This window comes from Musca domestica, unplaced genomic scaffold, assembly GCF_030504385.1.
Source record: "Musca domestica strain aabys unplaced genomic scaffold, Musca_domestica.polishedcontigs.V.1.1 4, whole genome shotgun sequence".
NCBI classification, from domain to species: Eukaryota; Metazoa; Arthropoda; class Insecta; order Diptera; family Muscidae; genus Musca; species Musca domestica.
This window is the reverse complement of record NW_026712328.1, coordinates 9820580-9846153: the sequence shown is the minus strand read 5'-3', so window position 1 is coordinate 9846153 and position 25574 is coordinate 9820580. Positions and strand designations below refer to the sequence as shown.

The window sequence follows — 25574 nt, the reverse complement described above, 5'->3', positions numbered from 1 at the left end:
AAGACGATGACCTGTTTGGGCAATTTTATGTCATAGGGTGAAATACCCATTAGAAACTTCAAATTTAAAATTTGAAACATTTCTGGTGAGAAGTGTGACACAAAATCAACAAAATACCGAATATTTGGAGGTACAGTTATATTGGGACTATATTAAAACTTAGACCTACATTGACAGTTCTATGTAATGATTTTTCTTACATTATAAGGAAAAAGGAAATATGGGTCAATATTTTGCAATTTACCACAGGCCCAATTTGAGGTAATCGTGTACTTAATTCGTTCTATATGAAATATATCAGGCCATCTGCACGATTTCTCATCCCATACATAATATCACTCTGTCTATTTTACGATATAACAAAGTTTCACATTTTTTAAAAAAATATCTGTGTTTTATTTAAAATTTGATTTGAATTGATTCCTAGTTGAGATACCATTCACATGATTTTCTCGAAATTTTATAACTTTTATGGTGGTATTAGATATTTTTTTTTTATTTATGCACATCCGATCTTGTGTTGGTAGAAGTATTGGGATGTGTCAAATTATTGTTGTTCAAAATGTTGACGTGGGGGTACCAGAAAGACTGGTTCATAATATCCTACTTTCATACCAGATCTAGAATCATAAAGTATTATGATAATTAGAAATTTTGGACATTTGTGTGGGAGATATAAGTGGCCAATATTTCCCACCAAAACTAGACCTCATAATTCAACAAGTTTTAACTCCTTAACTTAAAGGTCTACCAGAATGTGGGCTGATATTACCTATCTTCGAACTTGTATCTATATAACGTAAGGTTTTACCTTTTTAACTCTTAGATATTTAAGCATAAATTGTTAATTTTGGGTATATATCAGGAGAAATTTTGGACAAATCATGAGGTGTAGGTGTATAGCACGTTCCCGTTACTCCACCGCGAACACGTGGTGGAGTCGGGTATTAAAGGGCAGTCGTTGGCAGAATCGAGACAGTCAGCGCCAGGCCTTGAACGTGACAACACCAGTTGACATTCTTCCTTAGAGTTCTTATCCAGGTCTCTTATCCTTTAATCCCGGTGGTATCCTAGAATATCCTTATAGTCCTAGTTTCCTAGATCCTTCTAGTGCTTGAGTACTTATTAAGTAGTGCTTGAGTACTTATTAAGGTCTCTTGCAAACGTATCCTTGAATATCCTGTAGTGCTTGAGTACTTATTAAGGTCTCTCGCAACCGTATCCTAGATCCTTGTAGTCTGCTTGAGTACTTGCAACCGTATCCTTGAATATCCTGTAGTCTGCTTTAGTACGTATCCAGGTCCCTCGTACTGAATCCTTACCGAATCCTGAGCACCCAAATCCTGTGTCCTCGTTCGATTTCTCGAGTACTTATCCAGGTCTTGAGGTGGAGAACCGCTTCAAATTTACATACCGTATAATAATCATAGTATAAATTTCTCTCTCAATAAAAATGTAATAATTAATGTTTTTCCTTTTATTCGACCTTTTTATGTTTTTAATGAAACAAGTGTTTTTCGAGCTTGAGGTCTTTGTTGTTATATTTATTTTAATCTTCCAATATTTCGAAATTCAATGAATTTCATCTTCAGGGAAATTGTCCTACAATAAAAAATAATAAATAATAAACTAAGTACGGCTTATTAACTATATCACAGTTTTTTCTAATACTAACAGGTATATTAACACAGAGCAAAGATCGCTTACATGTGTATAAATACTAAATTGAATTTTTATAATTAACTTAAAGCTAGCGTAGCGTTCCTACTCCGTCAAGTTACATTATTGCACTGATTAGTATTTATTTATTGCACGATCTCTACCCCGTGTGAGATGCCTGTAGCAGTAGGCTGTGTTGTCAGTGTTTGTTTTGCTGTTTATTCTTGTTGTTGTTGGGAGACTGTTTATGTGGAGCATCTCTAGTGTTAGTCTCTTATTGTAATGATTCTCCGTTTGCAGTATTTTTACATCGTCAATGTTTGGGGTATGATTGTGTATTTTAGTGTTCGGACAGTGCTGTTTTTTGTATTATGTTGGTATTTCTTAATTTTATGTCCGACTTGTGTCCTGACATTCGAGTTTTTAATTTGTTTTTCGTCGTGCCGACGTGTAATTTTCCACAGCCTTCCTCATTATTACCACCACATTCAATTTGGTAAATCACGTTATGTTTTTCCAATTTTGGTGTTTTACTTTTCAATTTCGTAAATATTGATTTTGTTGTGTTGTTAGAACTGTGTGCAATGGTATATTTGGTTTTGTCGTATATGTCAGATTTTTCCAATCTTTCTGAGATATTGGGCAAATATATCAGCGATTTGTATATTTTCTTCGGTTTTTCGTTTTCTGATGTCCGTTTTGTTGGTTTGTATTCTCTTATTAATGAGTTTATGATGTGTGCTGGAAAATTGTTTCCAGTGAGGATGTTTTTGATTTTGAGTTTGTTTTCAACATGAAATTGTTCGTCACTAATGTTTAGTACTCGATGTATTAAGTTTTTTGCTGTGTTGACTATTGTACGTTTTGTGTGTTTTGAATAGTAATTTATTAACCTTCCAGAAGCGGTAGGCTTCTGGTACCAGTTTAGGTGGATTTTGTTATGTTTTCTTATTAATAGTGCATCTAAATACGGTATTGTTCCTTCTTTCTCTTCTTCGAGAGTAAATTTTATGGATTTCTTAAAGCTGTTCAATATTTTTAATGTTTCTTGTATTGAATCTTCTTCAATTATTGCGAATAAGTCGTCTACGTACTTTGTCAATATCTTGGGTTTCTTTGGTAGTGCATTTAAACAAACGTCAAGTAGGGATTCCATGACCAGATCTGCAATAATTGGGGATGCCCGAGAACCCATTGGTAATCCGACTTTTTGTTTGTATATTTTATCTTCATATTTAAAGTATCTATTTTCTTTTATGCAGAATTTCAAAATGTTCAGGAACATGGTCTTTGGCATCTTAGTATATTGGCTTATTTCTTCCCATCTTTCTTCAATAATGTTTAGTCCTAAATCTACTGGTATACTCGGAAAGAGTGAGACTACATCGAAGGAGACCATCTTTTCGTTCTCATTAATCGTCAAGTTTTTAACCTTATCCCTAAATTGCACAGCATCTTTAATATTATAAATAGAATTTTTTGTCAAGTTTTTTAAAATGTTTACTATATATTTGCACAGTTCTATTGATGGGGAATTGATTGATGAACAAATTGGTCTCAGTGGGTACCCATTCTTATGTATTTTGGGTAGCCCATAAATTTTTGGAGCAGTTGCCACTTCTGTTTTTAACCATTTTCTTTCTTTATCTGATATTATCTTTTGTTTGAATAGTTCTTCTACGATTTCGTTGTTTTTCTTTTGTAGACTTGTTGTGGGATCTTTGTTAATTCGTTGGTATGTCATCATATCCGTTAATATATTTGACATCCTTTCTTGATATTCCTTTTTGTATATGGCTACAGTCACGTTCCCTTTGTCGGCGTTTAGTATTAGTACGTCCTGGTTTTGTTTGAGAAATTTGCGGGTTCGTTCCACTGTGCCTGTTATAAATTTATCCCTAGTGCTCTCTCTCATTTTATTCATGTGAGTTTCTATCATTGTTGTAAGTTTTGTTCTTCCTATTTCTTGTTTTTCTTTGTCTGTATTTGTTTGTATTAGATCTTCAGCGTCAGCAATGTATTTAAATAAGGGGAATTCTGCTCTTCTGATCGGTAGGCAATGTTTGTCTCCTAGAGAGTAACCATTTGACATCTTCAGGGAAATTCTTGTTGGTTTTATTTACAAACCAATTTGCATTGTGCTATATGTCAAGTTCTTTGATAAGTTCTTGTTGGAGTTTGTTGAATTTTCTTTTATGTCGTTCGTCGTATTGTTTCTGTGCTCCTGTTATTATTAAATTTTCATTAAACTCTAGTTCTTGTCTTTCATCTTGTGAAAGATAATTGTTTAATGTATTTTTTTTAGTCATTTAGCATATTTTCGTTGTTCTTTAATTCTTCATGTTTTTGTTTATAAGTAAGTTAAGTAATTTACCTTCAAATTGTTCCACATGTGATTCTAACCTAGTTTGAATGTGGTAGTTATTGAATTGGGTGTGAAATATTCCATGTACATTCTTTATAGAGTTTTTTATAAATTGGGTATAATTCCAGTGTTTCGGCATCGAATTAGAAAAGTGATGGATGATTTTATCTTCGTAATTTTAACTCGTATGTTTTTATGTTTGTTTATAGTGTGTCGTACGTTTTGGTTAATTTTAATTTTATTGTAGGCCATTTTGTTGTTATTAATTTCGGCGTGCTCTCCGTTATTACAATTAATGTTTTTCCTTTTTATTCGACCTTTTTATGTTTTTAATGAAACAAGTGTTTTTCGAGTTTGAGGTCTTTGTTGTTATATTTATTTAATCTTCCAATATTTCGAAATTCAATGAATTTCATCTTCAGGGAAATAGTCCTACAGAGCAGAATTCCCCTTATTTAAATACATTGCTGACGCTGAAGATCTAATACAAACAAATAAAGACAAAGAAAAACAAGAAATAGGAAGAACAAAACTTACAACAATGATAGAAACTCACATGAATAAAATGAGAGAGAGCACAAGGGATAAATTTATAACAGGCACAGTGGAACGAACCCGCAAATTTCTCAAACAAAACCAGGACGTACTAATACTAAACGCCGACAAAGGGAACGTGACTGTAGCCATATACAAAAAGGAATATCAAGAAAGGATGTCAAATATATTAACGGATATGATGACATACCAACGAATTAACAAAGATCCCACAACAAGTCTACAAAAGAAAAACAACGAAATCGTAGAAGAACTATTCAAACAAAAGATAATATCAGATAAAGAAAGAAAATGGTTAAAAACAGAAGTGGCAACTGCTCCAAAAATTTATGGGCTACCCAAAATACATAAGGATGGGTACCCACTGAGACCAATTTGTTCATCAATCAATTCCCCATCAATAGAGCTGTGCAAATATATAGTAACATTTTAAAAACTTGACAAAAAATTCTATTTATAATATTAAAGATGCTGTGCAATTTAGGGATAAGGTTAAAAACTTGACGATTAATGAGAACGAAAAGATGGTCTCCTTCGATGTAGTCTCACTCTTTCCGAGTATACCAGTAAATTTAGGACTAAACATTATTGAAGAAAGATGGGAAGAAATAAGCCAATATACTAAGATGCCAAAGACCATGTTCCTGAACATTTTGAAATTCTGCATAAAAGAAAATAGATACTTTAAATATGAAGATAAAATATACAAACAAAAGTCGGATTACCAATGGGTTCTCGGGCATCCCCAATTATTGCAGATCTGGTCATGGAATCCCTACTTGACGTTTGTTTAAATGCACTACCAAAGAAACCCAAGATATTGACAAAGTACGTAGACGACTTATTCGCAATAATTGAAGAAGATTCAATACAAGAAACATTAAAAATATTGAACAGCTTTAACAAATCCATAAAATTTACTCTCGAAGAAGAGAAAGAAGGAACAATACCGTATTTAGAGGCACTATTAATAAGAAAACATAACGAAATCCACCTAAACTGGTACCAGAAGCCTACCGCTTCTGGAAGGTTAATAAATTACTATTCAAAACACACAAAACGTACAATAGTCAACACAGCAAAAAACTTAATACATCGAGTACTAAACATTAGTGACGAACAATTTCATGTTGAAAACAAACTCAAAATCAAAAACATCCTCACTGGAAACAATTTTCCAGCACACATCATAAACTCATTAATAAGAGAATACAAACCAACAAAACGGACATCAGAAAACGAAAAACCGAAGAAAATATACAAATCGCTGATATATTTGCCCAATATCTCAGAAAGATTGGAAAAATCTGACATATACGACAAAACCAAATATACCATTGCACACAGTTCTAACAACACAACAAAATCAATATTTAGCAAATTGAAAAGTAAACCCCAAAATTGGAAAAACATAACGTGATTTACCAAATTGAATGTGGTGGTAATAATGAGGAAGGCTGTGGAAAATTATACGTCGGCACGACGAAAAACAAATTAAAAACTCGAATGTCAGGACACAAGTCGGACATAAAACCAACATAATACAAAAAAGAGCACTGTCCGAACACTGTAAAATACACAATCATACCCCTAACATTGACGATGTAAAAATACTGCAAACGGAGAATCATTACAACAAGAGACTAACACTAGAGATGCTCCACATAAACAGTCTCCCAACAACAACAAGAATAAACAGTAAAACAGACACTGACAACACAGCCTACTGCTACAGGCATCTCACACGGGTAGAGATCGTGCAATAAATAAATACTAATCAGTGCAATAATGTAACTTGACGGAGTAGGAACGCTACGCTAGCTTTAAGTTAATTATAAAAATTCAATTTAGTATTTATACACATGTAAGCGATCTTTGTTCTGTGTTAATATACCTGTTAGTATTAGAAAAAACTGTGATATAGTTAATAAGTCGTACTTTGTTTATTATTTATTATTTTTTATTGTAGGACTATTTCCCTGAAGATGAAATTCGTTGAATTTCGAAATATTGGAAGATTAAAATAAATATAACAACAAAGACCTCAAGCTCGAAAAACGCTTGTTTCATTAAAAATGTAATATCAAACTTAAACCACTGTTTTTCTGTTTCTGCCTCAACAGAAACAAGCTATTGCAGCCCAAGGGGAAAAATTCTGTCGTTACAATAGGTCCACGTTTTGGTATAGCCCCCGTATGACTGTCGACAGATTTAAGAGGTTTTGCTGTAAAGTGGCAGCATATGTTCCCATTATGTGAGTAAAATCCTTCCACAGATATGTCAAAATAGGTCTCAGTTTTCCTATAGTTGCCATAATACTCTACCTCCAGATATACTATGTTTTGATGATGTGTGTCACACTTTTCACCGAAAATGCCTCAAATTTGGAATTTGAAGTTCCTAATGAGTATTACAGTCTATGACGTCAGTCTATACAGTCCGTATAGCCCACATATACCGGTAACTCCCTAAATTAAGTAGTTTGATGGTTTTAGCGACATTATTTTCCGGAATTGATTCAAATTTGAAGCTCTTATAGGTTCAACAGCCTATAACAAAAATTGCTCATGTCCATGTCTTTGTGTAGCCCTTATAAAACGGTATATCCTTATATTCGATGTTTTGATGAATTTAGCGACATTATGAATTGTATCGCTAAAATCGTACAAATATCGAATATAGGGACGTACCGTTATGTGGAGGCTTTACGAAGACGATGACCTGTTTGGGCAATTTTATGTCATAGGGTGAAATACCCATTAGAAACTTCAAATTTAAAATTTGAAACATTTCTGGTAAAAAGTGTGACACAAAATCATCAAAATACCAAATATTTGGAGGTACAGTTATATTGGGACTATATTAAAACTTAGACCTACATTGACAGTTCTATGTAATGATTTTTCTTACATAATGGGGACATATGCAGTCAATTTACAACAAATTTGGCTTAAATTTGTGACTAAAGAAACCTTAAATCTGTCCAATTATATGGGGTCTATAACAAAACATAGACCTATATAGCCCATTTTCAATACCAAAAGTCCTTCAGACAGACGGTCGTACATCGCTAAATATATATAGAATTTTATGCTGATCAGAAATATATACACTTTGTGTAAAATGTATATTTCGAGGCGTTACAAACGGAATGACAAGCCTAATATACCCCCCATACTATGGTGGAGGGTACAAAAAGAATCAGATTCCGAATGATATATACTCTCAGCATTTGAAAACATATTATGTTTTTTGGTTTCCTAAATATTATACTGAGGAATAATGTACAATTTAAGTGAGTTATAAATATAAGGAACAAGGAAATATGGGTCAATATTTTGCAATTTACCAGAGGCCCAATGTGAGTTAATCGTGTACTTAATTCGTTCTATATGAAATATATCAGGCCATCTGCACGATTTCTCATCCCATACATAATATCACTCTGTCTATTTTACGATATAACAAAGTTTCACATTTTTAAAAAAATATCTGTGTTTTATTTAAAATTTGATTTGAATTGATTCCTAGTTGAGATACCATTCACATGATTTTCTCGAAAGTTTATAACTTTTATGGGGGTATTAGATATTTATTCGATTTTTATGCACATCCGATCTTGTGTTGGTAGAAGCATTGGGTTGTGCAAATTATTGTTGTTCAAAATGTTGACCTGGGGATACCAGAATGGCTGGTCCATAATATCCTACTTTCATACCAGATCTAGAATCATAAAGTATTATGATAATTAGAAATTTTGGACTTTTGTGTGGGAGGTATAAGTGGCCAATATTTCCCACCAAAATTAGACCTTATAATTCAACAAGTATGTCATGTGGGCCGATATTACCTATCTTCGAACTTGTATCTATATAACGTAAGGTTTTATCTTTTTAACTAAATTGTTAATTTTGGGTACATATCAGGAGAAATTTTGGACAAATCATGAGGTGTAGGTGTATAGCACGTGTGGGCATGCACTTTTCCTAAAATAATCAAGTCCTGTATAATGATATTGGATCGAATGACAGTAAGCCCACTGAGGAGGACTCGGGGAAAAATTGTTTTCGATCGGCATAAAACACACTCGGCACAATTTTGCGCATTAAAATTCTCTACTTACTGTGAAGCGACAAAGAGATCCAGGGGCATTAAATATAGAAATAACTACGCTTACAACCTTCCTTTTTGTTGGTTTCTTTTCTCCAGATATTATTAATTAATCGACTAGGTGGCTTTTCAAATTGAACATGAAGCTATCAATCGGGCTCGCAATACAATCCTACTACATTTTCTGTTTCGTTTTCAATTTGCAGTTCTTTCGTGCTAACATCAGGGTGATGTCCTTCGAGGTTGACATGAAATTTCTCAATTCAAACCCACCGTCTTCATGACCTTCTTTCACTTGTTTTGAAACATAGAAAGTGTCATCTACTCTGTGATATCTTTGTGAATAGTTTTCAACATAATGGGAATCGCAAATGGCTTCAATTGCTCTTGGATTATAATTGGAGTTTTGTTGCTGGGAACAGGCTGGGAAAACTATATCAGACGGCTAAAATATACACTTTTTAAAGCTTATCAGATTTATTTTAGATACACCATACAAATTTTTCAATACAATGTGGCCCTTTTACCCATCTGTACTCATTTTTATGATAAAGGATGTAACAGGCTCTTTGGCATTTTGACCTCCAAACTACCGAATGTTATTAAAGTATTCACTTTTCATTCCCCTAACTCATATTTTTTCGGCAATTATGGTGATGTATGATCCATCATCGAAGAAGGCGTAGACTTCCGTGGGGCAAAATGTGGGCCCTAAATTTTTTCGTGTTATCTTTCGATGTACAGCTAAGAACATGAAGCAATTTGTTGTGCTTATGCTGGCATCCTTCTTCAGGGCATACTCGTTTACAGTCTTGGGTTATTTGTCTTATGTTCAAACAGGAAAAATGGTCATCAATTTTCATAATTTGTTTTCATATATCTGGTACATTCAAGCGGCGGCAATTATGAATCCTATATTGTCCCCTGCACTTAGAACATTGTATATGTTGTTGGGTGGAATGCAATAAACATCATAGTTATTTTTTTGCGTATTTATTTTAATTATTAGTGTTGAATACAAATTAATTTGCATGGTAATTTAAAGCATTTATTTCAATTGTTTATTTTCAGCTTCTCAAAAACATATGGAAGTTGTAAGCGGTGAAACAGTGTATCTACCATGTAACGTGAGCACTTCTGAAGGCGATAAAGTAGTTTTGATATTGTGGTATCGTCAAGACAAAGGGACGCCAATATATAGGTTCGGAAGTTTATGATATGAAAATGTATTACGTTGCTTACTCACAAACATAAATTATTATGATTTTGTAATTTAGATACTCTACACTATACTATGGAGTGCATATTAACTTTGTAATTTCGATGATTTTTATACCATCCACATACATAGTATGGAGTCTCAATTAAGTTTGTCATTACATTTGTAACTCATAGAAATAAACATTCAAGATCCAACAAAGTATTTTTCCGATTTTTCGGAAAGGCCCCCACATAATTGTACCTCCCAACATTCGATATTTTGACGATTTCAGCCACACTTTATAGCGGAATAATTGAGATTTCTGTATTTAGAGTTTGTACCAGGTTCTGCCTTTTGTGGCAGCCTATATAGATCCACGTTTTATTATAGCCCTCATATAAAGTACCTTCCGATGTTCGATATTTTCACGATTTTTGCAACATTTTTTTACGGAAAAGTTTAAATTTCGGTATTTAAAGTTAAAAATTGATCTGTTTCAGAACCTGCAAGAATCTACCAGTTTTGCATTTTTTATACCCTCCACCATACATAGTATGGAGGGTATATTAAGTTCGTCATTCCGTTTGTAACTCATCGGAATAATCATTTTAGGCCATACAAAGTATATATATTCTTGACCAGCGTAAAATTCTAAGCCTTAGCCTTGTCCGTCCGTCTGTTGTAATCACGCTACAGTCAAAACGAATTAAGATAGGAAGCTAAAATTTTGCACAGACCTCTCTTTTGTCTGCAGGCAGGTCAAGTTTGAAGACGGTCCACGATATCGTATAGCCCCCATATAACGGTACCCCCCCAATATAAGGTATTTTGATGATTTTAGCTACATTTTCCAATATAATTGTCTGAAATTCCACACAAGGAGTTCCTGCTGGGTACTTTATCCCTTGGAAGAGGATTATCTATATAGATCCACGTATCGTATAGCCCTCATATAACGGTGCCCCCGATATTCGGTATTTTGATGATTTTAGCCACACTTTCCAATGGAATTTTCTGAAATTTCACATAAGAAGTCCATTGTGAGGACTTTACCCCCTGACGATATCGTATAGCCCCCATAAGCGGTACCCACAATATTTGGTATTTTGATGATTTTAGCTACATTTTCCAAGGGAATAGTCTGAAAATCCACACGAGGAGTTGTTGTGAGCACTTTACCCCCTGAAAGAGATTTGTCTATATAGGTCCACAGTATCGTATATACCCCATAAAACGGTACCCCACCCCATTATTCGGTATTTTGATGATTTTAGGCACATATTTCAACGGAATTCTACAAAAGGAGTTCTTTGTGAGTACTTTACCCCTAAAAGAGAATTGTCTATATAGGTCCACAGTATTGTATATCCTCCATATAACGGTACCCTCCTCCCCCCATATTAGGTAGTTTGATGATTCCAGCCACATTTTTTAATGGAATTGTCTGAAATTCCACACAAGGAGTTCCTTGTGGGTACTTTATCCCTTGGAAGAGAATTATCTATATAGGTCCACAGTATAGGATATCCCCCCTATATAACCGTTCCCCCCGATATTCGGTATTTTATGATTTTAGTCACATTTTCCAATAGTATTGTCTGAAAATCCACACAAAGAGTTCCTTTTGAGTACTTCATCTCCTGGAAGATAATCATCTATATAGGTCGCCATATAACGGTTCCCCCCCATATTCGGTATTTTGATGATTTTAGCAACATTTTTTAACGGAATTGTCTGAAATTCTACACAAGGAGTTTTTGTGAGTAATTTACCCATAGACATAGATTCGTCTATATTGATCAACAATATAGTATATCCCCCCATGTATCGGCACCTTCCGATATTAATTGTTTTAAAGATTTTAACAGAATTTTTAATGGATTTTGTTTTTTTTTTTTTTTTTTTGAAAAATTTCCAATTCGTTACAAATGGTGGAGGGTATTCAAAGTTCGGCCCGTCCGAACTTACTGCTTTTTAGTTGTTAAATGATGAATTATATACAGTTCCAAAATGGTTATACAGTTCCAGAGAAATTACCGCTGTTGAAAAAAATATAGTTGAACATTGACTCTGTGATAACTCCATATTTGCTACAGTCATACAATTGTTTCCTCAAACATGTTGTTATTTGTTTCAACCACATCATATTTTCTACAACAAAAACCTGATCAATATTTTGTAAGAACAATGTTGTTTAATTAAAAACTCTGTAGTATGGTTATTCGGAAAAACAATATATTTATTAGAGAAAATATTAATAGCTGCCAATACAATACTTTTTGCATCAATAAAGTATTTTATGGTTACATAATATTTACATAGTTGTAAGCAATCATACTGTGGCCGATTTAGGCTTTCTATAGTGTAATTATCAGAATGTTATGAGCATTAAACATGACATGATTTGATTATGTTTAGATTAAGCGAATATAAAAGATGGGCAACCAGAAAATACTTTATTTCGAGCAAAATATCCATATTAAATATATTGATCATGGTAATATATATATATATATATCTTCGGTGACAACGACCATGCATGGTATGGTATGTTTCCTGCAATACAGTACATATATCATGCATTTTATGTGTTTTCGTTGGTATCCAACAAATATTAGTTTTAACCAGTAAAGAAAGTCCTAAAGTCGGGCGGTGCCGACTTTATGATACCATACACCGCTTTGCTAATTTAGTAGAGGAGAATTCAATCATACACGCCATTATTATTATTTTAATTTAAAGTTCAAAGCACTATATGTGCCGAAGTATTTGTATCTTTTAAATTCGGACTTGTATTGCCCATTTGGTGAAAAATTAATTTAAAATCATATAAAGATATATATGGGAGCTATATCCAAATCTGAACCGATCTCAATAAAATTTGGCGAAGATATTTTTGAGCTGTATTTGATCTATTTCCCTGAATATCGTTGTTACGAGTGCATATTATAGCTGTGGGTAACAAATACAACAAATCGGATGAACAATGTATATGGGAGCTGTTGCTATATCTCAACCGATCTTTACCAAATTTGGCATACTAGCTTCTGGACTCAATTCGGTCGTATGTTCCTAATTCCATCCTATTTGGCCAAATATTAGACATTTGGTGCACAATAAAAGGTAAATCGGACGATGTTATATATGGAAGCTATATCCAAATCTGAACCGATCTCGATAAAATTTGGCAAAGGTATTTCTGAGCTGCATTTGATATATTTTCCCAAATATTGTTGTTACAGAGTGCATATTACGGCTGCGGAGGACAAAAAAAAACAAATCGGATGAACAATATATATGGGAGCTATAGCTATATTTGAACCGAATTCGATAAAATATGACATACTTATTTCAGGCCTAATTTGGTTGTGTGTGCAAAATTCCATACAGTTCTACAGCTCGAATAGTACACGTTTGGTGCACAATAAAAGGCAAATCGGACGAAGATTTATATGAGAGCTATATCTAAATTTTTACCGATTATCTCCAATTTCGTTCTTGGGCCAAACAAATGATTTTTGCAAAATTTCATCTTAATCGGATAGTAAATGCGATCTGCATTTTGTTCACAAGAATACATGGACAGACGGACGGGCGGACGGACTGACATGCATAAATCAACTCAGAAAGTGATTCTATAGAGATCCTCAAAAGTAACTATGAGTCTATCTCGCTTCCTTCTCCATGTTACAAACAAACGCACAAAGACATAATACCCTGACCACCTTGTGGTGTAGGGTATAATGAAGGGTTTAAAGTTCATTAAAACATGTTTTGGCGATCAAAAGGATTTTATTTGTGCTTTCTTTGATGGATCTAACAATTGCCAATTGTTCTTAGATGAAGGTATAAAAGAAGTGTGGTGAAACAAAGTGTGCGAGCAATTTTGATTGTGTTTTTATTATTGGTTTGTTTTCATTGGAGTTCGAAAAAACTAGAGTTTAGGAGAATATGTTGGTGTAAATGCACTGTCCTACAGGTTTAAGATAAAATCAAGCTTTTTTGCGAATTTTTTAGTCAGTTATTGGACTTACCGAGTTTGTTCTGGATATTTATTTATTACTAGCTGAACCCGGCGCGATTCGCTGCTGCTTTCGTATTATATGCATTTAAAATGTTATATACAAATATGATTTTTTATGATTCTTTATACCCTCCACCATAGTATGGAGCGTATATTAAGTATGTCATTCCGTTTGTAACACCTCGAAATATATATTTTAGACCCCTCAATGTACATATATTCTGGACCAGCATATAATTCTAAGTCAAATTAGCGATGTCCGTCCGTCTGTGGAAACCACTATAGCTTTCGAACGGAATGAAGCGGGTTGATAACATTTTACGCAAATGTATATTATGTCTGCAAGAGTTTAAGTATTGAAAATGAGCCATGTAGGTCCCATTTTGGTATGCCCCCATATAACGGAACCTCCCCACATCCGGTATTTTGATGATTTTGATTGTTTCAAATTTGGTATTTGAAGTTCGTAATAGATACCCTAATATAACGGCTACATTCGGCATTTTTAAGATTTCTAACAGCATTTTAATGGATTTTATTTTTGAAAATTGGCAAATTCGTTCCAACTGGTGGAGGATATTCAAAGTTTGGCCCGGCTTTTTACTTGTTTTACCAAATTCCGATACGCTTTCGTAAAATATGTATGGGATCTATATCAACCTCTGACCGATTTCAATACAATTTGGAAAATTTAGTTTCATATCAAATTCCGTTCCACATTCCAAATTTCAGTGAAATGGGAGGTGCATAGCTTGGTTGGTGCACCAAATACATGAAAACAGCCGAAACCAGTAAAGAAAGTCCTGAAGTCGGGCGGGGCCGACTTTTTGATACCCTACACCACTTTGCTGATTTAGTAGAGCTCCACATAACAATTAAAAGTTTTATGGGAAAATTCAATCATACACGGTATGGTTATAATTAAGATTTAAAGTTCAACGGACTAAATATGCCGAAGCATTTGTATCTTTTAAATTCGGACTTTTATTGCCCAGATAAGATATATATGGGAGCTATATCCAAATCTGAACCGATCTCGATAAAATTTGGCAATGATACTTCTAAGCTGCATTTGATATATTTCCCCAAATATTGTTGTTTCAGAGTGCATATTACGGCTGCGGAGGACAAAAGTAACAAATCGGATGAACAATATATATGGGAGCTATAGCTATATCTGAACCGATTTCGATCAAATTTGGCATACTAATTTTTAGGTCTAATTTCATATATTTCCCTGAATATCGTTGTTGCGGAGTGCATATTACGGCTGCGGGTAACAAATACTACAAATCGGATGAACAATATATATGGGAGCCATAGTTATATCTGAATCGATCTTCACCAAATTTGACATACTAGCTTCTAGACTCAAGTCGGTGGTAAGTGTCAAATTTTATCCCATTTGGGCAAATATTAGACGTTTGGTGCAAAATAAAAGGTAAATCGGACGAAGTTATATATGGGAGATATATCCAAATCTGAACCGATCTCGATAAAATTTAACAAATATATTTCTGAGCTGCATTTGATATATTTCCCCAAATATTGTTGTTACAGAGTGCATATTACGGCTGTGGAGGACAAAGTAACAAATCGGATGAAAATTGTATATGGGAGCTATAGCTATATCTGAACCGATTTCGATCAAATTTGGCATACTTATTTTTAGGCCTAATTTGGATGTATGTACAAAAGTCCATAATATTCGGGCTGATATTACACGTTTGGTGCACAATAAAAGGCAAATCGGATGAACATATATATAGGAGCAATATCTAAATTTTGACTGATTATCTCCAATTTCAATAGAGTCGACCTTGGGCCAAACAAATGATATGTGCAAAATTTCATCTCAATCGTATAATAAAAATATAATATATATATATATATATATATATATATATATATATATATATATATAGATATATATATATAATATATATATATATATATATATATATATATATATATATATATTATATATATATATATATATATATATTTATACATATATATATACATATTATATATATATATATATATATATATATATATTATATTTTATTATACGATTGAGATGAAATTTTGCACATATCATTTGTTTGGCCCAAGGTCGACTCCTATTGAAATTGGAGATAATCAGTCAAAATTTAGATATATATATATATATATATATATATATATAGATAATATATATATATATACATATATATATATATATATATATATATATATATATATATATATATATATATATAAAATTTAAGACGAGCATCACAAAATTGGCCGTGGTAAATCTTGACATCCTAATTTATCCCCATAAACATTTCCCGTGGTGAATCTCAACATCCCCATTACAAATCTACTCACTAGCAAAAATGGAAATGAGTTCAACATTCAATCCCAAAGCTTTATTTCAATGGTTTTCTTTACTAAATCTATAGTTATCTATTGCGGATATAAAATGCCAAATTTTATTACAATACAATACAAAGTTTTTACCATTTACTTCTTTTAGTTGTTTTTAGAACGTATTTCCAAAACCAACTACAAATGTCAGCTCTGCACACTACCCCAATTCCAAGCTAAGTACCATATAGTACGTTTCTTTTGTTTGTAGTAAGCATTTCGGACTTCATTATTTTAAACATACCTCTTTTTTTAACCAAAGCATCTTAATCGTACCTCTTTATGATAAAGCAGAGAAAAAATATATATTTCAGCATTGACACTGTGATCATTCAATATTTGCTACAGTCATTTAATTGTTTCCTCAAATTGTTTCAACCACATCACTATTTCCACAATAAAACCCTGTCAATACAATTTTTTTTGCATCAATAAGCTATTTAATGGTTACCATTTACATAGTTGTAGCCGATTTTGGTTTTCCATAGTGTATTATGAGTATTAAACATGACTTGATTTGATGATGATTACTTTGAGCAAATATAAATGATGGGAAACCACATTAAATATATTGATCATGTAAACATGACGGCGACAGCAACAAAGCTTCTAATGTTGATGTTTTTTTTTTCTATTGATCGTTCCCAACGCCTCACTTTCCCGCCCCTGCCGACCGAGAGGGCCACCTCCCCATAACGTAGGGAGCACATACACCCCATAGTCCGGATTATAGGGTGTTAGTAGACTTGGGAAACCGGCTACATTAGAACATCAGCCGGTTTAACTATTAAAATAATTAAAGTATCTAAACTAAACTACAGTAAAACTAAACAATACAAATACCAAATCACCGACGGGGTTAACTAAATTACCCTTGACGGGGTTAACAATTATAAATTGTTCTTAGATGAAGGTAAATATAGGAAGTTTGATAAAAAAAATGTGCAAGCAATTTTGATTGTGTGTGTTCAATTATGTTTTTATTTTTGTTTGTTTTCATTGCAGTTCGAAAAAACTACAGTTTAGGAGAAGATGATTGACGATAGATTTATTCTCTTACGGATTCAAGATAAAACCAGCAAAGACAATTTTCTGTCATAGGCTGTAGCATCCATTACGAACTTCAAATACACGTCTCAAACAATTTTGGTGGGTATTGTACCTAAATTCGTCAGATTACCCAATATAGAGAGGTGCTGGTATATGGGGCCTATACGAATATCTGGACATGCATAGACAATTTTCTGTCACAGAATGTAGTTCCCATTACGAGCTCTAAATATGTAATTCGAAACAATTCCGGTGAAATTATCAAAATACCGAATATAGGGAGATACCGTTATATGGGGGCTATACGAAGACGTGGACCTGCACATTCAATTTTTTATACCCTCCACCATACATAGTATGGAGGGTATATTAAGTTCGTCATTCCGTTTGTAACTCATCGAAATAATCATTTTAGACCCAACAAAGTATATATATTCTTGATCAGCGTAAAATTCTAAGACGATTTAGCCTTGTCCGTCCGTCTGTTGTAATCACGCTACAGTCAAAACGAATTAAGATAGGAAGCTAAAATTTTGCACAGATCTCTCTTTTGTCTGCAGGCAGTTCAAGTTCGAAGATGGGCTATATCGTCCACGATATCGTATAGCCCCCATATAACAATACCCGCCGATATAAGGTATTTTGATGATTTTAGCTACATTTTCCAATGGAATTGTCTGAAATTCCGCACAAGGAGTTCCTGGTGGGTACTTTATCCCTTGGAAGAGAATTATCTATATAAATCCACAATATCGTATAGCCCCCATATAACGGCACCCCCCAATATTCGGTATTTTGACGATTTTAGCTACATTTTCCAATGGTATTGTCTAACAAGTAAAAAAGCTGTAAGTTCGGCCGGGCCGAACTTTTAATACCCTCCACCATTTGGTACAAATTTGGCAATTTCCAAAAAATAAAACCCGTTAAAAATTCTGTTAAAATCTTAGAAATACCGAATGCTTATACGACGACGTGGGCCTGCATAGGCAACTTTTGTCATAAATTATTACAATATTTAAATGCGAAACTTGAAGAAAAATCTGTTTATAATGTACGAAGACGTGGACCCGCACAGACAATTTTCTGGCATGGGCTGAAGTATTATAACGGTACCCCCCATATTCGGTATTTTGATGATTTTAACAACATTTTTCAACGAATTGTCTGAAATTCTACACAAGTAGTTCTTTGGGAGTACTTTACTTTTACCCCTAGATATAGCTTCGTCAGAGAAAAAAATAAACTTATACAAGTTTAGCTTAACCATAAATAAACATGATTTGGAGCCTACGTTATGTAAGGTTAATTTAAACATTTTCATGTTGGCTGGTATTTAGTAGTGGTGTGCGAAAAAGAGCAACCTGCTCTTTTTTCACAGTGATTGAGAAATCACAGTTTGCCCTGTGATTTAAAATTGCTATTCACTGTGATTGAGAATCACATTTTGTACACAGCTGGCTACTCTTTTAAAAAGTTCTATGTACAATTGAGCAAACTAAAGATTGCCACTGTGTTTGAAAACTGGTATTCACTGTGATTGAGAATCACAGTTTTGTACACAGCTGGCTACTCTTTTAAATAGTTCTATGCACAATTGAACAAACTAAATATTGCCACTGTGTTTGAAAACTGATATTCACTGTGATTGAGATTAACAGAATGGTACACAGCTGATTGCTCTTTTAAAAAGTACTGTGTCTGTATAATTTGAAATATTAGTACCGCCACATCGTCTATTTTGTTTAGTTTTATTTTCTAAAGGGCGACTAAAAAGAAAACCAGTGACCTGTGGTAATTTTTTAAATATATTGACGATGTTAAAGCACAGTGTATTATTTGCAAACAGATGCTTTCTCATAGAACGAGCGTTTCGAATTTAAAACGAAAACGATGAGAAGCAAATACCCATCTGTGCAGGTGCCATGGCGGGATGATGGAGTTTCGAAGCCTATTGTAAGTATTTTTTTTAAATCTTAGTCCATTAAGGCCCGACCATATAGGAGTCTCGATAGTAAAATTAGGGTGTTATATCCCTAACCATTTTTTCATGAGGTCGCAAACAAAATGCAATGTGTTTACGCATTGCTTGGCCTTAATGGGTTAATAATCAATTAATGCCAACATTTTACATTTTAATTTAAACATTTTACAGGATTCCACACATAACACAATTGCAGCGTGGCCAACCAAAACAATCATGTTGACCACAACCATAGATCATCAAATATGAAACGGTTAGGCCACACGAAAGTTCTGGAGAGCAACAAACATCTGAAGTGCCAGAAACGCCAAGGAGAATTGCACAACGCCAAACGCATTTAACATATTTTGCTTCACGACCGTTGAGTAAAAGACAAAAGGAAGAGGCTGACAATCACTTGATTGAAATGTTTACCCGATCCTTCCACGGTTTTATCTTGGTTAACGAAGAACCATTCAAAATGTTGTACACAGTTTGAACCCCTCGTATCAATTTCCATCACGGACCTGGATTTCCCGCACAGCGCTCCCTTTCAAATATGAGCAGTGTACCGTTAAAGTAAGGGAAATGGTAAAAGAGGCGAAAGCAGTGTGTATAACAACAGATTGTTGGACCTCCAGAAATATTAATAGTTTTTGTGCAGTGACAGCTCACTACCTTGACGAAAACATTAATTTAATTTCAGTTTTGCTAAATTGTTCTGATATGGATATTAGCCATACAGCAAACAATTTATCAAATGAGCTAAAAGCAATCGTTTCCAGCTTCCAAGTGGACCAAAAAATTGCTCTTGCAGTATCAGACAATGCTGCAAATATAAAAAGACCTATCGAGCAGCTGGGCTGGAGACATTTAGGGTGTTTGGCACACACAATAAATCTAATTGTTCAGGATGGTCTGAAAGCAAATGCTGCTGTGACGGAAGTACTTCAGAAGGTGAAGGTGGTGGTAACGTTTTTTCGGAAAAGTCCAAAAAATCATAAAATTATTCTTGACTACCAAACAAGACAAGGTATTCAATCACCTCTTAAGCTGAAGATCGAATGCCCTACGCGTTTGGAATAGTACGCTTTACATGGAGGAACGATTTGTGCAGCTTGAGGACTCAGTTAAAACCTCAACTGCACTTTTGACCGGTGAGCTACCCAGTTTAACAATCAATGAATGGAAAGTTATGAAAGATTTGTTCAAAATTTTAAAACCGTGGGAGAGTGCAACAACAACGCTTAGTGGAGAGTTATACCAAACGGCATCTAGTGTTCTAGCTCTAGTAGAAGGGCTAAGTACAATAAACAACAAAATGTCGCAAAAATTACAGCCCGAAGTATTGGACGTAGCTTTGAATTTTAAGAATGGGCTTGAGGCAAGACTGTCTGGTCTCAAACGAAGTAAAGCCCTCTGTTTGCAGCACATTTTGTGACCCACGGTAGAAAAATATTCAATTTTCAGACAATACAGTTAAGGACTAGATAATTGACGAAGTTACCCAAGAAATTTCTGCTGACGTGGGTAGCGCACAGGAAGAACCAACAACATCAACAACTACAGAAGTTGACGAGACGTCGCTTTGGAGTGCTTTTGATAAGAAAGCAGCAGCATATGCCCCCAAAGGTACTTCGACTTCAAGGGCTATCGTTGAGGTGCAACGGTACCTGGAGTGTGGAGTCATTTCCAGGCATGAAGACCCTCTGAAATGGTGGTGCAATAATAAATATAAATATCCTCATTTGACAAGAGTAGCACAACGGAAGCTAGGGACGTTAGCAACATATGTGCCATGTGAACGGCTTTTTTCAAAAGCTGGTGATATAATCACGGATAGACGTTCCCGGCTAAAGCCCTAAAATTTACAAATTATTTGCTTTTAAATGCAAACTCAAAGTATTTAAATACTTAAAATTTGTTTAATAATATTTATTCTTTTGAATGAAATATGATCTCGGCTAAACCCAAAAATGTTAAGTTTATATTATTTTTTCATCTTGAATTACAGTTTTTTGTTTGTTATTTATATCTTAATATTATATCGTTTAAAAATATTAAATATATACAATATATATTAAATATTAAAATATTTAAAAATGGAAAAATACAAATTTTTAAAAATATAATGAAAATTACAGTTTACAATCACCGCGATTGAGAAATCACAGTCACAGTTTTCACTGTGATTGGCAATTCACAGTTTGCACACCACTAGTATTTAAAAATAATCATCGTTAATTTAACTATTCCATGATTGACTTTTTAACAACGAAAATTGTTGATATTAAAAAATATTGTTGTTTTATCAATGCACCATTAAATTTTTGTAACCATGAGAATTGTTAATAATAAAATTTCATAGTCATTTTTTAAAACAGTTTATGTTTAATTGAACAATAAAATTGTTAATGCTATTAACTATGAAGATTGTTATTTATACATTTTTTATAGTTCAGTTAACTATTTATTGTTCACTTCTTTTAACGAGAAAGAGTTCATATGATAATTTTTAATAATAATTAACCTTTGTTTGAATAAAACAAGAAAAATTTAATTTTATAAGTTCATTTATTATTTATTTATTAATACTGCTTATTTCTAAAATATGTATTTCCATTACAAATTGTATGTATATTTAAAAATTTTATTTTTTATTATATACAGGGTTGTCCATATTCGACGGACCCATCTGGCAAAGCCATAACTTTTGACAGAGATGTCACATCGCTTAATGACATACCGCGTTTGGAGCGTCAGTCCAAGCAGATTTTTACCATGAACCAATACACGCCACGCGAGCGCTTTGAAATAGTTGAAATTTACATTCAACACACTTCTTGTGAAAACTCAACGTGCTTTTAAAACATTAAAAAAATGTGAGAAGTGCCCCTTCTAAGAACACCATTAAGCGTTATACGAACAATTTTCGACTGGTAAGGCTCTTTCTAATCCGAAGAGGCCATATAAAAGTCGACCAAGGCGATCGACCGAGAATATCGCTGCCGTACGAGCCAGTGTTGAGAGGTCCCCAAGAACATCCCAAAAACGCCGTTCTCAGCAGTTGGGCATGGCTCGGTCCACTTTGAACGGATTATTCGCATTGATTTTCATTTGTTCCCGTACAAAGTTCAATTGACGTAAAGAATGTTGCCTGCGGACAAGCCTCGTCGATTGGAATGGGCCCAAAGGGCCCAAAGGTCCGTCGAATAGAATGTATATATTTATAATTTTATTTTTAACGCCTTACCGATTTTGTAGGCTTGAAAATGATTATCGAATTCAATTTCTATTAAATAGCAACAACATACAAATCGTCTCTTCTGTTCAAAAAAAACTTAATTTTAAAAAATTTACAGAGATTATTATGGTACGCAGAAATATAATTATTAATTTTATATTCCTTCCCTTTGTACATTTCTTCAATCAAATTAAACATTAAATTGTACTCTTCTTCTATATCTGAATCTATTAATTCATGATAATTCGGAAATTACTGAGATCTGTATTTTTGGTTTGTTTTATTAATTTAACAGTAATAGGAAAACCGCTTTTATAACGCACCAAAAAATATACCAACCTTGCAACACACTGTACACTCATCCAAGAGTGATTCTAAATTATATTCCTCAGCCATAGTGAAAAAAAAAACTACAAAACGCCGCCTAGCATCCGATTTGGATAAGTCGTATTGCTATTACATTGTGGAACAAAATCCATATTATAATTAAAGAACAAAACAAAATATAATAAAATGTGTCCATCGCACTTGCATCTGAATCGGATTCCTTTGTATTGTTTGTAAAGTTTTTTTGTGTGTGTTGTTGCAGCCGGTGTTGTACCGTTATTCTTTTTTGATGCGTCTTTCTTTTTTAAAGCAACATTTTATTCTGTGAAGTGTTTTTGAAAGTGCAAGTTGTGAATATTGAAAAAAAGTTAATAAAATAAGAATATAATAAGTGTTGTGTGTTAAATAAGTTAAATAAAATGTCAGGATTCAGTAGTAGAAATTTAAGACGATTAAATAAAGTGGAAGCAGACAATTTAAAAGAAATGCACAGTTGAGGACGGACTTTTTGGAAAACAATGATATTGAACTAAATGAGGAGATTCCATGCATTCCAAAATTGTAGACGTTTTTGGAAAATATGTAAGAATATTAAATATTAATATTAAAAATTGTTCTATATTTTCTATCCTTATAATACGAATATTTAAAAAAAAAAAAACAGCTGAAATTTAAGTTCCACAATCTAAAATGTTGATGGAATCGGACGCATCCAACCTTCGCTTACAATGTTGATAAATTTCGGACCCATCCAACATTCGCTTACGTTGTCGGTCGATTTCGGACCCATCCAACATTCGCTTACATTGTCGGTAGATTTTTTTTTTGCTTGTCGCTGCATATACGTTGTTGTTGCTTGTTTTTTCATATATTACCGTTATTTTTGTTTCTTTATTGTAATTTATAGTTTTTGATAGACAAATCTGATACAATTTGAATATAGCAACAACACAAAATATGTTGAAATAGTATCAGGGTTTTCTATTAAAACAACTACGAATTACAATCAAAAATATTTGTTAATTTCACCAGCTTTTACTTACCTATTCCCACGAGCACGGGCCCTACTCCCTTGTACTATTCAACACCAACTAAAGCAGTGATTGTCTGTTTGATCTTTCTTACACGTGCAAAGAGGAGGAGGGGGAATATTACAGTCACATTCGTTGCAACTTCGTAGATTGTAATATTGAACTTCCTCAAACACAAAGCAGTTCAAAATTGTTGACCACAAAGAGCCGAAGGCACTTTAAACTGTTATGTATCTCTCACATTTGTCCGTCTCTCTCAAAAAAACAACAACCTTCTACAACGTTAATTAAACTATTTTTCTTCTACATTTGACTTTATATAACGTTATTTTGTCTTTGTAATCTCAAACATTTACCATGAAAAAATTAACCATGGTTAAAAAAGTCATTGTATTTTCGGCGCTGTGCATACATCGGCACCTTCCGATATTAGGTATTTTAAAGATCTTAACAGAATTTTTAATGGATTTTTTTTTTAAATTTGCTAATTCGTTAAAAATAGTGGAGGGTATTCAAAGTTCGGCCGGCCAAACTTACTTTTTTTTTACTTGTTGTCATTACGAACTTCAAATACCAAATTTGAAACAATTCCGGTGAATAATGTCGCTAAAATCATCAAAATACAGAATATCGGGAGGTACCTACTTGAAAATTAAACATGTGTACAAAATTTTAGCCTTCCATCTCAATTCGTTCGAAAGATAGCGTGATTACAACAGACAGACGGACAGACAGACTAAGGGATCGATATAGAATGTTACGCTGATCAAGAATATATATACTTTGTTTGGTCTGACATGAGTATTTCGAGGAGTTACAAACGGAATGACAAAGTTAATATACCCTCCATAGTATAGTGGAAGGTATAAAAAACACTACAAATGTACATTCGAAATAGTAAGTCAAAATGAAAAATGAAAAAAATCATCCAAAATAAAACATTACAATTGTACATTTTAAAAGTCAAAATGAAAAATTTCTTATCATTCATTTTATGCGTTTTTTGTTTTTTTGGATTTTATCTTTTTATTCTAAGAGACAATTCCGAATTTGTCTGAATCGTTAATATCAAACCCGCAGTTCTTGAGTTGTAAGCGTAGTAACCACACAACTTCCTTTATATATAGACATGAGTAAATCAAAAATATAAATTATGACTAGCTGGCCCAGTCCGCGTTTGCGGCCCGTACTTTTAGTCTTTAAAGCATAATAAATTACAGATCTGACTTATGTAGGCGGCACAATTTGATTATAAGTAATGACTCCATTATAATGACTCCAATTTTGATTATAAGTAATGACTCCATGACTAAATATAAATTAATATTCATGGGAAAAATTATTACCGTCGGTTTTAGATATTTTGAATAGCCTGATCTTATTTTTCAGCTATAGGCTTTAATTTGAGTATTAAATACCTATATGATAAAGAACATCTATAATAGCCCCAATTGAACATTTAGCTCAATTTTTGGTATTGTAAAAAGCATTCAAATGAGCTATAATTTGAAATTTGTATTTCCAACGTTTAAAATCCCGTACTGCGTGGGTATTTAGTTTTGTCCACCTCATACTTGAAGGCAGAATGTTGTCAGAATAGCCAACAAATTACTTTTTTGCTCCCATTACCGTA

General features: G+C 33.5%; 1 protein-coding gene across 4 annotated transcripts in view; it reads left to right on the top strand.

Moving 5' to 3' along the window:
• The window catches only part of LOC101896953 (hemicentin-1), a 1222160-nt gene that overhangs the window by 100703 nt on the left and 1095883 nt on the right, over positions 1 to 25574 (top strand). For all 4 annotated transcript variants that reach the window (XM_059126810.1, XM_059126809.1, XM_059126813.1 and 1 more), the window contains exon 2: positions 9761 to 9890. In XM_059126810.1, coding sequence (XP_058982793.1) covers positions 9761 to 9890 — 130 coding nt within the window. The remainder of the gene's footprint in view (positions 1 to 9760; positions 9891 to 25574) is intronic.